The 13169-nt window shown below is 39.6% G+C and overlaps 4 protein-coding genes across 4 annotated transcripts; 2 read left to right on the top strand and 2 right to left on the bottom strand.

The window, feature by feature from the left end:
* Positions 1-4187: 4187 nt before the first annotated feature.
* F5B22DRAFT_623465 (RmlC-like cupin domain-containing protein) lies at positions 4188-6211 on the bottom strand. Its single transcript, XM_047976059.1, has 2 exons — positions 5017-6211; positions 4188-4877 (listed from the first exon to the last, which is right to left on the bottom strand). Exons 1-2 carry the CDS (start codon positions 5504-5506, stop codon positions 4807-4809), a joined length of 561 nt encoding a protein of 186 aa, XP_047826789.1. The 5' UTR covers positions 5507-6211; the 3' UTR covers positions 4188-4806.
* Positions 6154-8241, bottom strand: F5B22DRAFT_623464 (uncharacterized protein). Its single transcript, XM_047976058.1, has 2 exons — positions 7340-8241; positions 6154-7236 (listed from the first exon to the last, which is right to left on the bottom strand). Exons 1-2 carry the CDS (start codon positions 7742-7744, stop codon positions 6655-6657), a joined length of 987 nt encoding a protein of 328 aa, XP_047826788.1. The 5' UTR covers positions 7745-8241; the 3' UTR covers positions 6154-6654.
* Positions 8242-8248: 7 nt separating this feature from the next.
* F5B22DRAFT_623461 (uncharacterized protein) lies at positions 8249-9435 on the top strand (the record flags this gene model as incomplete). Its single annotated transcript, XM_047976057.1, has 3 exons — positions 8249-8667; positions 8732-9352; positions 9401-9435. Coding segments are annotated over exons 1-2 (259 nt in total), but the record flags the coding sequence as incomplete, so codon positions are not given.
* A 312-nt stretch (positions 9436-9747) lies between these two features.
* On the top strand, positions 9748-11736 carry F5B22DRAFT_623459 (uncharacterized protein). Its single transcript, XM_047976056.1, has one exon. It carries the CDS (start codon positions 10489-10491, stop codon positions 11593-11595), a length of 1107 nt encoding a protein of 368 aa, XP_047826786.1. The 5' UTR covers positions 9748-10488; the 3' UTR covers positions 11596-11736.
* Positions 11737-13169: the final 1433 nt, after the last annotated feature.

Below are 13169 nucleotides of genomic sequence, written 5' to 3'. Positions count from 1 at the left end.
ATATTAAGATTTTAAAGCTATTTTTAATTTATAAAAGGTTTTAATAATATTAAGCTTAATATAATATTTAACCCTTTAATTATTATATATAATATTATTTAAATTTAGCGTTAAAATAATATAATCTTTTAAGTATTTATTTTTTTATTAATAATTAATATAAATTTATTTTTTAATTAAATTTAATTTAAGGGTAAAAAGGATAAGAAAGGTATTTGCTTTTATATAAGGTTTAATAAAGCTATAAGCTAATAATTTATTTATTATTTCTTTTTTTAATAATAAATATTAAATTAAAGTTTAATATTAAAGAGGGCTATTTAAAGGGTTATTAATAATAATTTTAAAGATTATATTATATTTTAATTATAATAAAGGTAGTTTATTAACTTTTACCTTTAAGAAAAATCCTTTTAAATAAATTAGCTTTTTAAGGATTAAATAATAAATTAGCTTAATATATTCCAGGTTTTTATTTTATAAAAAGGGAATATATTTATTATTAAAGGTTTTTTTAAATCTTTTTTAATATTATTATAGCTACCTTTAGGGTTATTTTAATAAATTTAATAAATATTAATTTATTTAGGAATATCTTTTTTTTTTTTTCTATTTAAAGTTTAATTTAATTTTTTTAATAAATTATTAAATAATCCTTTTATTTTAAAATTGCTTTATTTTTAAGCTTTTAAATTAAATATTCTTTTAAGGGTATATAATTAATTACTTTAATATAGTATACTTTTTTTTTAAAGTAGCATTCTTTTAATTAATATCTTATTAAATAATAGGGTTAACTTATTAATTATTAAGGAACTTTTATATAATTTTAATTATAGGTAAAAATAAAATAAGGAGGAATAAGTTTTTTAATTAATATAATATTTAATAAGTATAATTTAAAGTAACTTTATTTTTAGTTAACTATTTTAAATTAATTATAATATTATATTTAATATTAATAATTTAAAAGGTTTAATCTTTAAACCTTTATTTATTTACTTTTAAAATAATAATAAAGTATTAATTAATTATATTAATAAGTTATTTTTAATAATTATTTAATTATTATAGTTATTTTAAAGTAGTTAATTTAGCTTTTAATTAATAATTAATTATTAAATATATTTAAACTTTAATATTATATAATATAATAGCTTTTATTTTAAAATTATTTATTTATATTTAAATAAGGTATATAAATTAAATAATATTTTAATTACTTTTTATATAGGTTAAGAATAATTTATAAATTATTAAGAAGTTTTTTAATAATTTAATTAATTTTTTAATTTAAATTTAATAAAAGAGGAATTAATAAGCTTTTTTTTACTTTTTTTATTTTATATTTAAATTATATTTTTATTCTTTTTAAAATAATTTATAATATAATATTTTATTTTATTATAATTAAAGTAAATATTATTTTTCTAATAGGTCTTTTTCTTTTTTTTTAAAAGCTTTATTTTTTTAAGCTTTATTATAATATTTCCTTTATTTTTATTTTTTTTATTATTAAAGTTATAATTAATAAAGCTAATAATTTATTTTTTCTTTTAATAATTATAATAATAATTATAATTATATATTACTTTTATTATTTTATTATAAAAGTATTTATATAATATTAATAGGTTAATATTAATTTTAAATACTTTAGTTTTAAGGTTAAAGCTAATATATTTTTATAGGAATTAAAACTATTTAAATTTAAGTAACTTTAACTTTAATATTAAATTATTAAATTAAAAAATAAATTGGTAAATATTAAAGCTTAGCTTAAAGTAGAATTTATTTAAAGCATTTTATATTTAGGTAGTTTAATTTAAGTTATAATAAGCGGTTTTTAACATTTATATTATTTTAATTAAATTATTATATAGTTAAGTAATGGAATAAAAATAAACTTTAACCACTTTTTTAATATCCTTCTTTAAAAGGGATATAATATAATATATTTAGCTTTTTTTAATATAATATATTATTATATTTTTTTTTAAATTTATTAGTTAATTTTCTTAACTAATTATTAAATAAATCTTTATTTTTAAAGAAGGTATTTAGGTTAACTTTTTAAGTTTTAACCTTTTTTATATATTTTAAGTTTAAGCTTATAAGGTTACTTATTAGGTTAATTATTTTAAAGATAGCTTATATAATTATATTAATTAACTTAAAGTTAATTTTATTAAAGGTACTTTTAACTATACTTTTTTATAGCGTTAGGGTTAAGTTACCCCTTTTTATTTAAGCTTAAAAAGCAATAATCTATTTTTATAGCTATTAAATTAAGGTAGTTTAATTAATAACGCTTATCTTATTTATTAGTTAAAGTAGTTTTATTAATTCTTTATTTAAATTAAGGTTTAATAGTAGAAGCGTTATATCTTCCGGTTTAGGATTTAAAAAGTTTTAAAAGCTATTTTTAAATTTAATATTAATTTCTTTTTCTTTAATAAAAGGAATAGGGTTTTAAATTAATTATTCATTAGTTATAAAAACGTTAAATATAATATATAATAATAGTTATTAAGATTGTTTTAAGTTATTTATTTTAATTAGGATTTTTTTAATTTTAAGGGGTATAAGGTTTAATTTTATTAATTAGGCTTATTATAAAGTTATATTTATTTATTATTAAATATAAAATATAATAATAAAGGGAAGGGTTTAATTTATAAATTATAAATAATAATAATTAAATATAAGTAATATATTTATATAATATTTATTAATAAAAAGAAGAGCTTAAAATAATATTATAATTAAAGGTTTAAAGTATAGCTATATTAATATTATAAATAAAGATTTTAAATTAAAAAAAAAGGAAAGAAAGATAAAATTAAAATATAAATATATATAAATATATATATAAGCTAATAGCTATTATAGGTTATATAACCTTATTAATATAGGTTTTATATATCTTTATTATATCCTTTTATAATGTATATAATATTTTAACATTATATATATTTAATATATTTATTATAAATATTAATTAATAAATATTAATTAATATTTAATACAGCTTAATATATATTAATTAATATTTAATATTACTTTTTAAATATTAAATATTAAATATTAAGCTTAGTATTGACTTTAGTATACTAATTCCCAACCCTGCTGAGGAGTGAAAACTGAGAAGGAAAAGGTAGATAACGCATCTCCCACTTGACCTGGCCACCCAATTGAGCTGGCCACCCCCTTAACCTATATAAAAATCCAATGTTTCAATCTATAATAACTTAACCAATATTAGTCCTACGATTTAATAATTAGTACCATTGAATCCGTTATTTAAAGGGGAATCCAACGGTATATTTTACTATTTTTTATAAAATTTATTAAGCGAGATATTAAGCAATACGCTAAAGGGGCGCTAAGCAAGGATTAATTTAGCGTTTACTTTAGCGTATTACTCAATAACTCCGCGAATATAAGTCGTAAAAGTTAGTAAAGGGTACCGTTGAATAGCTCTTTTTATTACGAATCTAATAGTATATTTTATTATTTTATACGACCAATATTAGTAGAGTTATTAAATTATCACGTGATTAACGCACCGACGTTTTTTGTATGGGCTAGGGGGGTGGCCAGGTCAAGTGGGAGATGCGTTATATCGGTTTTTTTTTGGTTTTTTTTTTTTTTTTAATAAAGGCGTACTCCAGAACTGGAAGGAGGAGTAATATTTTAGATTCTCGTGAGAAGTTGTTAGTGAAGCTTGATGGCGGGTGTTCATGTCACAAAATGAGCTGATGAACTACCATTTAGAGTCAACCTAGAACGACATATGTACAGCCTCAGTAAATCGCAAAATCAATTATCTAGAATAGAAGATATCGGATCTAAATATATGCTCTTTGATAGTAACCGAGACCTGGATGTATGATAAATTACAATGCTTGCTATGAATGCGGAGATGTTGCCGTGACGTAGGTGTAGACCCGATACTAATCTCATAAGTCGCAACAACTAATATCATTATTTTGAGCGTTGTCGAATCAAACCAAACAAGTTGATGTGATCGCTGCTTATCAGAAGTTTGAGCCATGCGAAAGCATGTGTAACCTTCTGAGGCTAAACAGTAGCGCTCGTATATCTGTATCCAGTGAACTGACAACATCACATTTAATCGGCACCATGAAAATGGTTACGCTACGAAACAGGGAAATGCTAAAATGGCCAGTGGTCTTCTGGATAAGCATCGGCGTGAAAGGTCTACTTTAAGCTATAATTAGGATCTTGATAGAAGCGGGAAACTTCTGAAGATCATGAGCAAATAAAGCTATAGATAATCATGATGTGTTTACCGTATTCAAGATAAGAAGCATGTAAACTATACTCCGTATATCCTGAATACCGGTAGTACCCTTGGAATATTGAAGGTGATAGCTATGCCAGCGCCCATAGAAGTGACAGGCACCTAATCTTTCCAATTAGTCACATGACACTTTACAATACTACATTTATTCTCTTACTGTAGCATAAGCCAGTCAATGGCTACTACCCATACACGTGCACATTACATTCCTAGGTATCTGCATAACACCCACGGTGAGAATCTGAGACCTTTGATCGGAGCTATATATAAACCATGAAGTAGGGTGCCATCGCATGTATGCAGGACGTCACCATGCCCAGCGCATAAATACTATGTACCTGTCCAAAGATGGGCCGAGAGGTGACCGACCGCTGCGGGATGGGTAGTATCTACCAGCCTCAGATCATGTATTTGCTCACAGGTGTTTCGCGCAATAATTGGTCCATCGCGTCCGTCGGCGCCGGGAACAATCTGGCATCTTAAGCGCCATCATTGGGTTCCCAGCCGTCTGGTGCTAGCTCATATCCCTCTGGAACAAATGCCGGCGCCACTTTAGAGGAGTCAGTTACACAAGCCGATAAATATTATCTAAGAAATGACAGAAGAAGTCCTGCTGGGAAATACATAATAGTACCCAGGCTTGGGTAGGTACTTGATGTAGGACACCCCAGGAATAGTAGAAGGCTTACCGGTAGTTCCCACGAGGGTCCAGTTCCCGCAGCTCGTTGCACGCTGCCATTCGTCCGCCGCGATCACGATCTGAGGCTGTTGATCGCCGAATATGTCTTGACCCAAGACGTGGCTCCGCGTCGGCGTGCCATCGTTGTTCGAAAGCTCCAAGATGAGAGGCGCGCCGGCATACCAATGCCAGATCTCGACGGCGTCCACGCGGTGCCAGACTGAGGGCACATTCGGGCCTTCAAGGAGATAGTAGATGGCTGTGCTCACAGAGCGGTTGCTACCGGGTAGCAGCAGCTCGTCGCGGAACGTCTCGACATAGTAGCCCCCTTCGACGTTTGGGGCCATACTGAGCTTGTCCACTACCTCCTGCGCGGTGGTGGTGCGGGAGGACAGCCCGGACGGGGAACAAGCGCCCCTGCTGCAACTCGCCACGGCTTGGCCGGGAAGGGCCGCCAATGTGACGCAGGCTGCTGCTAATAATGCCCGGAGCGACATCATGAGATCTGCCTGCCCGTCTATCTGTTGATCGGGGAGTGATGCACTGACTCACGCTCGTGACCCAATGAGACTCTCTGCTCGGCAGTCAAGCGGCAGTGGAACCTTGGCTGCTTGGAGGATTTCGAGGACTTCGTGATCCTATAGGCAGATGGGCCGGCAGTGATCTATCAAATGACAATACGCGAAACCCACGGAGGCGAAACGAAGCAACAAGACGAGGAGTCCTAGATAGGCACCGTACACGTAGCTAGGCTGTGTGCAGATCCCGTTAAGAGGCCCGTACTGTAAGTCTGTCTTTGGTCCCGTCAGCCTACATGTAAAACCCGCCTTACTGCTGCGAGGTCCCTCGATCCCCATCTCGTGCCAACCAACAAGCAACCAGATACCCCCTTGCCGCTCCCCAACTAGCAGTCGGCAGACGGACCCTACTGCTAGCTCGACGGGCTGAACCTAGCTCACTGTTATGGCGCGGTGCAGCGCGTAGCACGGATGGGGTTCCGCTTCGTTTCCTAGCGAATTATAGCTCCCTTTCCGTCGGACTATGCACCTCATCCGGGCAGGGATCTAACCTAAGCGACGAATTACGGCCCTCCATTACCGAGGACCAATTCGCCCATTGCTTCATGCACGAATACGGGAGAGGCTGGTTATGAGTACACTATTTCAATTGCTTTGAAATGCGCAATCTCAACAGACTAGTTACGTGATCATCCCTCGGAACTAAAGAGCCTGCCCTTACTTCCATGAGAGAGAAGCTATATGAAGATGACCAAAAAAAAAAAAAAAGACAACGATGATAGGTATAGTTAGATGGCGCTTTTTCCCTTTCTTAACTCCACGTAGCGCGCGCCAAAGGGTATTGTTTTTTTTCTCTCTCGCAGCCATACAGTATTTGAACAAGAAAAAGAAAGAAAGCCGATATGAGCTGAAACCCGCCTAGACCCCGCGCTGAAAAAAACATATCAATGCCCATCCCAAAGGGTACAGTGTTTCCCGTATAGTACCGATTAATACGCCTCCCGTGGCCCGTATGCCAAAATGAAATGATCCCAACGCCCCGTATTCCCTTTTTCCGCTGTAGTGTGATAAGTCGTATGGGCGGCGGTGTTGTTCCGCCGACTAGCTCGGTGTCGTATATTCGTTCTCCACTACGCTATGTGTAGTGGCCGCGTTTCCCTCAGGTACTCTATGCTAGATTGGTGGACCGCATGTGGGCTCTTCAGGTGCCGCTCGTCCTCGGGCACCGAAGCGGGCCTCGGTGTGCTCCACGGGCGGGTGAGGTTGATTCCCCCAGCATCGGACTCAGAGCCGTGACGGATGTCGCTGCCCACGGTGGTCACATTTCGGTGTGAGACGCTCTTGACGAGGCGGTTCAGGACCACGAACTCGAGCTTCAGCTTCACGCCGTAGATGGCGGGCTTGAAGGCGCCTTGTAGGTAGAATAGGCTCGCGTATTGCACGCCTAGGAGGGCGATGTCGAGGCTGATGATTAATATGTTGATGTAAACGAGGTGTTGAAGCATGGTTTTGGTTTTGCTGACTTTCGCTCGGGTCGTGGCCGAGTCGAGGGATAATTGCGAGTGCTGAAGTAAGGGAGCTACATCGCGTAGGTGCTTCCGCGTCTGCCATATGTACAGAATACTGAGAGTAGTCTCTTGTACGAAGAAAACGGTCGTTTGTAGACGATCCCAGACCGCGTTCACCGGGCCGAGTGAGGGCTTCACCGTTTGCTGTGAATCCATGAGTTAGCTAGCGGTGTTCGAATCGGGGTTGCCTATACCTTGCTTGCTCGTTTGCATGTAGGCATGGATAGATAGAAAGACCACCACTTACTGCGAGAATTCCCAGGGGTATGGTGGTGACGCCAAAAACAATCGAGGTGAATATCAAGATAGCTTTTACCCATCTTAACGTGTTATCATGTTGCATGAGAAGGTATAATCGTGAGTAGAGAACCCATGACTGAGGAACAACCATCAGAAGCCATGAGAGGTAGATAAATGTGATGGAGCCTTTTAGGTTCCTCCAGATTTCGAAATCGGCTAGTATGATGAAGATAGACTGCAGTATGATACCCCAGCTTGCGAGGGCGCACGACCAGAAGTATAGCCCTCGTCGTCGTTTGAAGAATAGAAAAAGCGACACGTTGAGCTCGGCGCCGATATAGAAGGAAATGCCGGCGAAGGCAGCCATCGTCATGGCCGACGGCAGGTCGTCTTTAATCGAATCCATGTTCATCGCTCGCTGCTCAGCAACAGCTAAGCTTCAAGCAGGCAGAGCTCGTGGTAGCGGGAAGTCGTTGGCAGTTATCTATCGCAGATGTACCACTCGAAGCCCGTTCGTGGGCGTGGGAACATGTTTGTGGTTGAAATATGGGGATTGACGGTGACAGATCTGGTATATAGCTCGTCCACAGGGAGGCAGACAGAGACTTGACTGAGGTAGGTATGTTTGTGTATGTACCCTTATGTGTTCTAGGCGGTGAAATGAGACACACCGACATCCCTTGACTTGACTGTCTCGAAGACGAATGCGACCCTGTCCTGCAACTTGCCAGCGCTCACGAAAGATAGGTCACCTCATACATTGTTCCAGTCCTGTCCAGGGCAAAGAAGAAAAATGCAATGTCTGACTTACCGCAGTATACTATACATAATTGCCGTGCCATCTACCTCACACTAGGGTCGGGTCTGGTCGGGCCAAGTACGTGAATGCAGGAGAGTGGTATTTTAGGGTCAGCTGCAAGGATCGTCATTGGCAGTGTAGATTGACGCCAGCCCAAAATATGTAAGCCTAGGGTAGTAATGCCGCGAAACAAGGCCAACAAAAAGTACCCTTGCACTGACTGCGGTATTTTGCTTTGCATCTTCGTCACGTCACTCGACGTGCGGACATCGTCTCATCTGGGCATCTGCCAGAAATTACATAGTAGAATCGAATCAGATTCCGTGGCTGCGCCGCACGAGATGTCTCCGCTGTCACCGTGCACTACTGTAGAGTATGCTCGACAATCATGGCTTGTTCTGTTTTTATAATCATCTCGTCCCCTTCGAGCGGATGCTTCTTTCAATCCCTCCCGACGTGTTATAGCAATCTACCACCTGTAGTTCGGCTACATGCATTGCCCAGATTATCCTAGCCAGAGCTGCCTATTGCCATGTCTGAATCGAAGTGACGGATGAGCGGGGCGTGATGAGTACATGGGTAGAGCTATAATCAACATACTATGTAATCCTCGCCTTGTGCTTGGCTCGACTTTTCAGCTACGAGTGCCAATCATATGAAGGTCTATCCTCCTCTCCTTCATACCGTACGTCGTTCACAGGTAAGATCACTGCCGCCGAAGCTCCAGTCAGCATCCAGTGTCCTGTACTCGCTTGTGAGGCGGACAAACTCGAGCTAAGTTCGTCGGTGGTAACACTACACCACAAAGAGGTAAGATGAAGGACAGATTGGGGCATGATAAGCGTAGGTTGCCAACTCACTCACCAAGCCCTCCCTAGCTAGGTAGGTAATACGGTAGTAGGTAGATAAGATAATATGTACACTAACATATGCCAACAAAGTCGGCGCGGCTTCACTTTGTCTGATTGTAGACTGGCCGAAGGATTGTGACACCTGGTATAGCGTGCACTTGGTTTCGGCGAGATACGATGATTACGAATTACTTCTGTCGCCCTGGATGAGCTCTGGTACAATGACTAGCAGAATGCCTTAGTCATACCTATTTTCATTTGCACGAGTGATTATATGAATAGTCGCCCCAGAGCTCCTTGTAACGCAGACTCAGTCATCGCCCATCCCTTGTTGATGTCAAGGTTGGTCAAACACTTGGCGCCCTACTACCTACATAGTAAGTAGACAAATGATAAGTAAGAGTAGTATCAATAATACCATACAGCCACGCTATGATCTAGACTTCAGACGACCTTCATTGCGAGTCCATTGAGGTCTCACTCTAAATGAGGTGTAGATACATGTCTTGGAATAGCCGGCAACCTAAAGCGCGATGAGATAGAGGTAACCATCATGAAGAGACTCGTCTGTGGGAATGACCGGCGCCCATCGTTCATCTTTTGCTAGTTTTTGTACTGACAGCATCAAGCGCATAGCCATGCCCTTGGTATTAAGGATGACCAAGCGGCGGTTTTCTTCTGCTTTTGACGTGCGCTTATCTCCTAGCACGAAAGGCGGGCGGATTAAAACATCGTAAGACTGATATGCCCTTGTGTCAGTTGCAACATACGGGCCTCCAGAAATGGCTTCCGAAATTATCATTGGTTTTCGTTATGAGGTCTTCCAAGGCTATATATATATAACATACATGATTCATTCCTCAGTCGGCAAAACCCGAATGGCAAGCGCATACCCCCGGAATGGAATGGACCATCTATATCCTCATACAAGCCATTGTCCAACGTGAAAGCTATATCTATGCCCTTGATGAGTATGCTACACAGTAAGTGCAATTCGACATCCACACGACGCCCCAAGCTTTGCCAAAAGTAGGGAAACATGCTAGCGTCATTGACTACTGTAGTAACAATGTATCGACTGAACTGCTAAGGCAAATGTTGGGGTTGTCGCATGCTAAGCACTGGCGACGGAAGCTGGCAATATATCATACCTAACATCATTTACGCCAAGATACTTACTCCCTGTACTGTCCCTGCTACTCAAAGCGCGATCTCCCCAAACATCGATCTAGGCATCCATCCCCAGATTATAACAGTGTGTGGGTACATTGAATCGGATAAGGTGACGTAGCATTGTAACATGATCGCTAGACGAGACAATTCTGAGGAATGATGACTACATACCTAGGCTATAACGAGCGGACAAACTCGTATTCGACATCGTGGCCGAGGCTTATCACTCCTTCAGAGTGTTCAAACATCTTATCTTGTGACATAAGACGATCGCAATTCGCGGAGCAATAAATCGATGAGCTAAACATCCTACTTAAGTAAGTAATTGCTACAATGGAGACTCCATCAGCACCGCCGCCACCCCCACAGTCTGAAAGCCACCCAAAAACTGGGACTCCATCACCAAGTAACGGGACATCGCCGCCAACAACGGTGCATATCAGCGACAAAGCAGCTCTGGCAGCAGCTTGGAATGGTCCTCACCCGATTATCACGCATCTTAATGCAGACACAACCTGGATCCTGCATCTCCCTTATCCTGAGGGCGTAGAGCGGCCATCCGGTCGCAGCCGATTTAACGTATTACTCGATCCATGGCTACAAGGACCGCAGTCCGACGGTGGCCGATGGTTCTCAGTACAATGGCACGTCATAGCGCCAAGTGTGCAGACGATCAAAGAACTCAATGGACTTCTAGCCGAACTTGAAAAGGGTGGCGCGCGCGCGCCAGAGACGGACTCGTATATCGATGTCGTGGCTATCTCGCACGAGTTCACGGACCATTGTCACGAAGCGACGTTACGCGAACTGCCAAGCAACACGCCTATTCTCGCGCCTGATAAGGCCGCCAAGCTCATTCGATCATGGAAGCACTTCGACGCCGTCACCGAGATGCCTCCCTTCGTAGCCGCTGAGACCAAGGATTGGCGCAAGACTCTGGCCTGCGCGCCGCTGCCATCTTGGGTCGGTATAGGGCGCGTCGTGACGCCAGGAAACTCCCTATACTACCACTCTGCTATCCTCATAGCATGGACTGGCTCCTCGGCACAAGAGGAAGCAAACTGTGTCGTATACTCGCCACATGGAATCGAGTCTAGCGCTCTCGCGGGGATGAAAGGCACCGGCCTCCGGACGCTCGCTCTCTTGCATGGTTTAGATGATGTCCGGCTTTGGATGACGAAGCAGCTGAATCTGGGCGCTGTCAATGGCATTTCTGCTGCGCGGGAGTGTGGCGCGAAGTATTGGGTTGCGACGCATGATGAAGTGAAGAAAGGAGGTGGATTTGTTTCACTACTGCTTCGACGGACAACATGGTCTGTTGCGGACGCGGTAAAGAGGGAAGGGGAAAGGGGGCTCGGGAATGGGCCGGGAGATGACAAGCAAGCGGGTGGATATGAGTTTGTCGAACTTGGATCTGGAGATGGGTTAGTTTTGGCATGATAGATGATATTATCTGCTCTATCGGCTTGGAATGATTGTATACTGCGAGTTTATGTATATTACTTGATACACACTATGCCTGTGCGAGTCTATATAGTATATAAAGTACTTTAAAGTGTAAGAGATGATATTCACATTCAACACCAGAAAACACACGATAGAGTGAGTACTATGTTGTCACTTCTTCTACATCACCCCGTGTCTCTCACACTCTCTCGCAACCGCCATGACAATCACTCTATCTCTTGCCGGGTGATATCTTTCTAGCTAGGTGTCAGCTGCACCTAGAGTGGTAATCATAATTTCGCGCTCGCAGGCTTTACCTGCCGTCGGGTATATGTCGATTTGACGTGTGACTCCCCTTGAATGAGCTGTCAAGATCCCACCTTAGAAATCACAATTGGCTTTGCACAAGGGATCCAAGATGACGTACTTGAAATTACTCGAGAAAAAATCTAGATTTTGCTCTCTTCTCTCCCTCGCTCTCAAAGTCAACAGTTTTTATATCAGCATGACTATTACTAACTTCACATCATCTCTATTTCTCTTCTATTCTATTCTTCATACTTTACGTCAAGTACGCACAGGACGTACTTGGCCGCCTGTAACTCCTATTCGCAGTGCCATGTTATGACAGCTATCATACCAGTTTAGTATTCTACCTCTGACGACTCCCCAATGGATGAACATTGGTTCCATTGCTGGGTACACCGTAGTGTCTCGGTCAGGGGAGAGCACATAGAGTGCTTCCTTATTAGCAGACTCGATGAATTTGAGCTCGGTTCGTATCATTCACCGACTACATTCCTCTTTCACTGACGGATATCTACTCACACGCCCAGACAGACGTCGAATTGGTGTAGAGTTCAAGTCTAAGGACTCTCCCAAGTTATCCCTGCTCCCTCGCGTTCCACCCCTACGCCGACTTCAAAGGGTTTGGGCAGTTGGTGACGCCACTCTATATTTCAACAAGAACAAATCTACAAGACAAATCCTGCCAATAAATTTTCCAAAGTCGGTCAATCTCATGTCTCCGTTTTCGGTTGTTAAACATTCCATGCTCCTCGCCATTCCCACTGGTGAACCCAGGTCCTCCAGTTCCCAAGCAGGCCATCGACGAATCATGATCTCAAACCGAACCTACCCCTGCGAAAACATTACATTAGGACATACGCATCACATATCATTCATAACTCATATTCCTTCATATCTATTATCATTCTAATCTATCCTTACCCATCACATCTCATCGATTAAAATCAGCTGCTAGCGCCACTCTGCATGGATCTCATATGTTCACCATGAAAGCTTTGGTATATATGACCTTCCTTATTGATGTATATGTAGCCAAGCTAAGAATTTCCCAGTCCGAATAAGCCAAAAACATTGCCCAGACATTCTCAAGCAGCGAACCGACGAGGTCATTAAACCCGGGAAGCGTAAGTGTACCGCCTCAGCCACAACTCCCACAAGGATGTCATGCGCCGGTTCATGTATTATTACCAGCAAGGTGACAGACAGGCTTAAATCGCAGATATCAGCAGCAAACATGGAGTTTCCTATAAAAAGAACTT

The sequence above is a fragment of the Xylaria bambusicola genome, assembly GCF_022495145.1.
Source record: "Xylaria bambusicola strain CBS 139988 unplaced genomic scaffold F5B22scaffold_56, whole genome shotgun sequence".
In the NCBI taxonomy this organism is placed as follows: domain Eukaryota; kingdom Fungi; phylum Ascomycota; class Sordariomycetes; order Xylariales; family Xylariaceae; genus Xylaria; species Xylaria bambusicola.
Note: the sequence above shows the minus strand (reverse complement) of the source record. Positions and strands in the feature narration are given on the sequence as shown.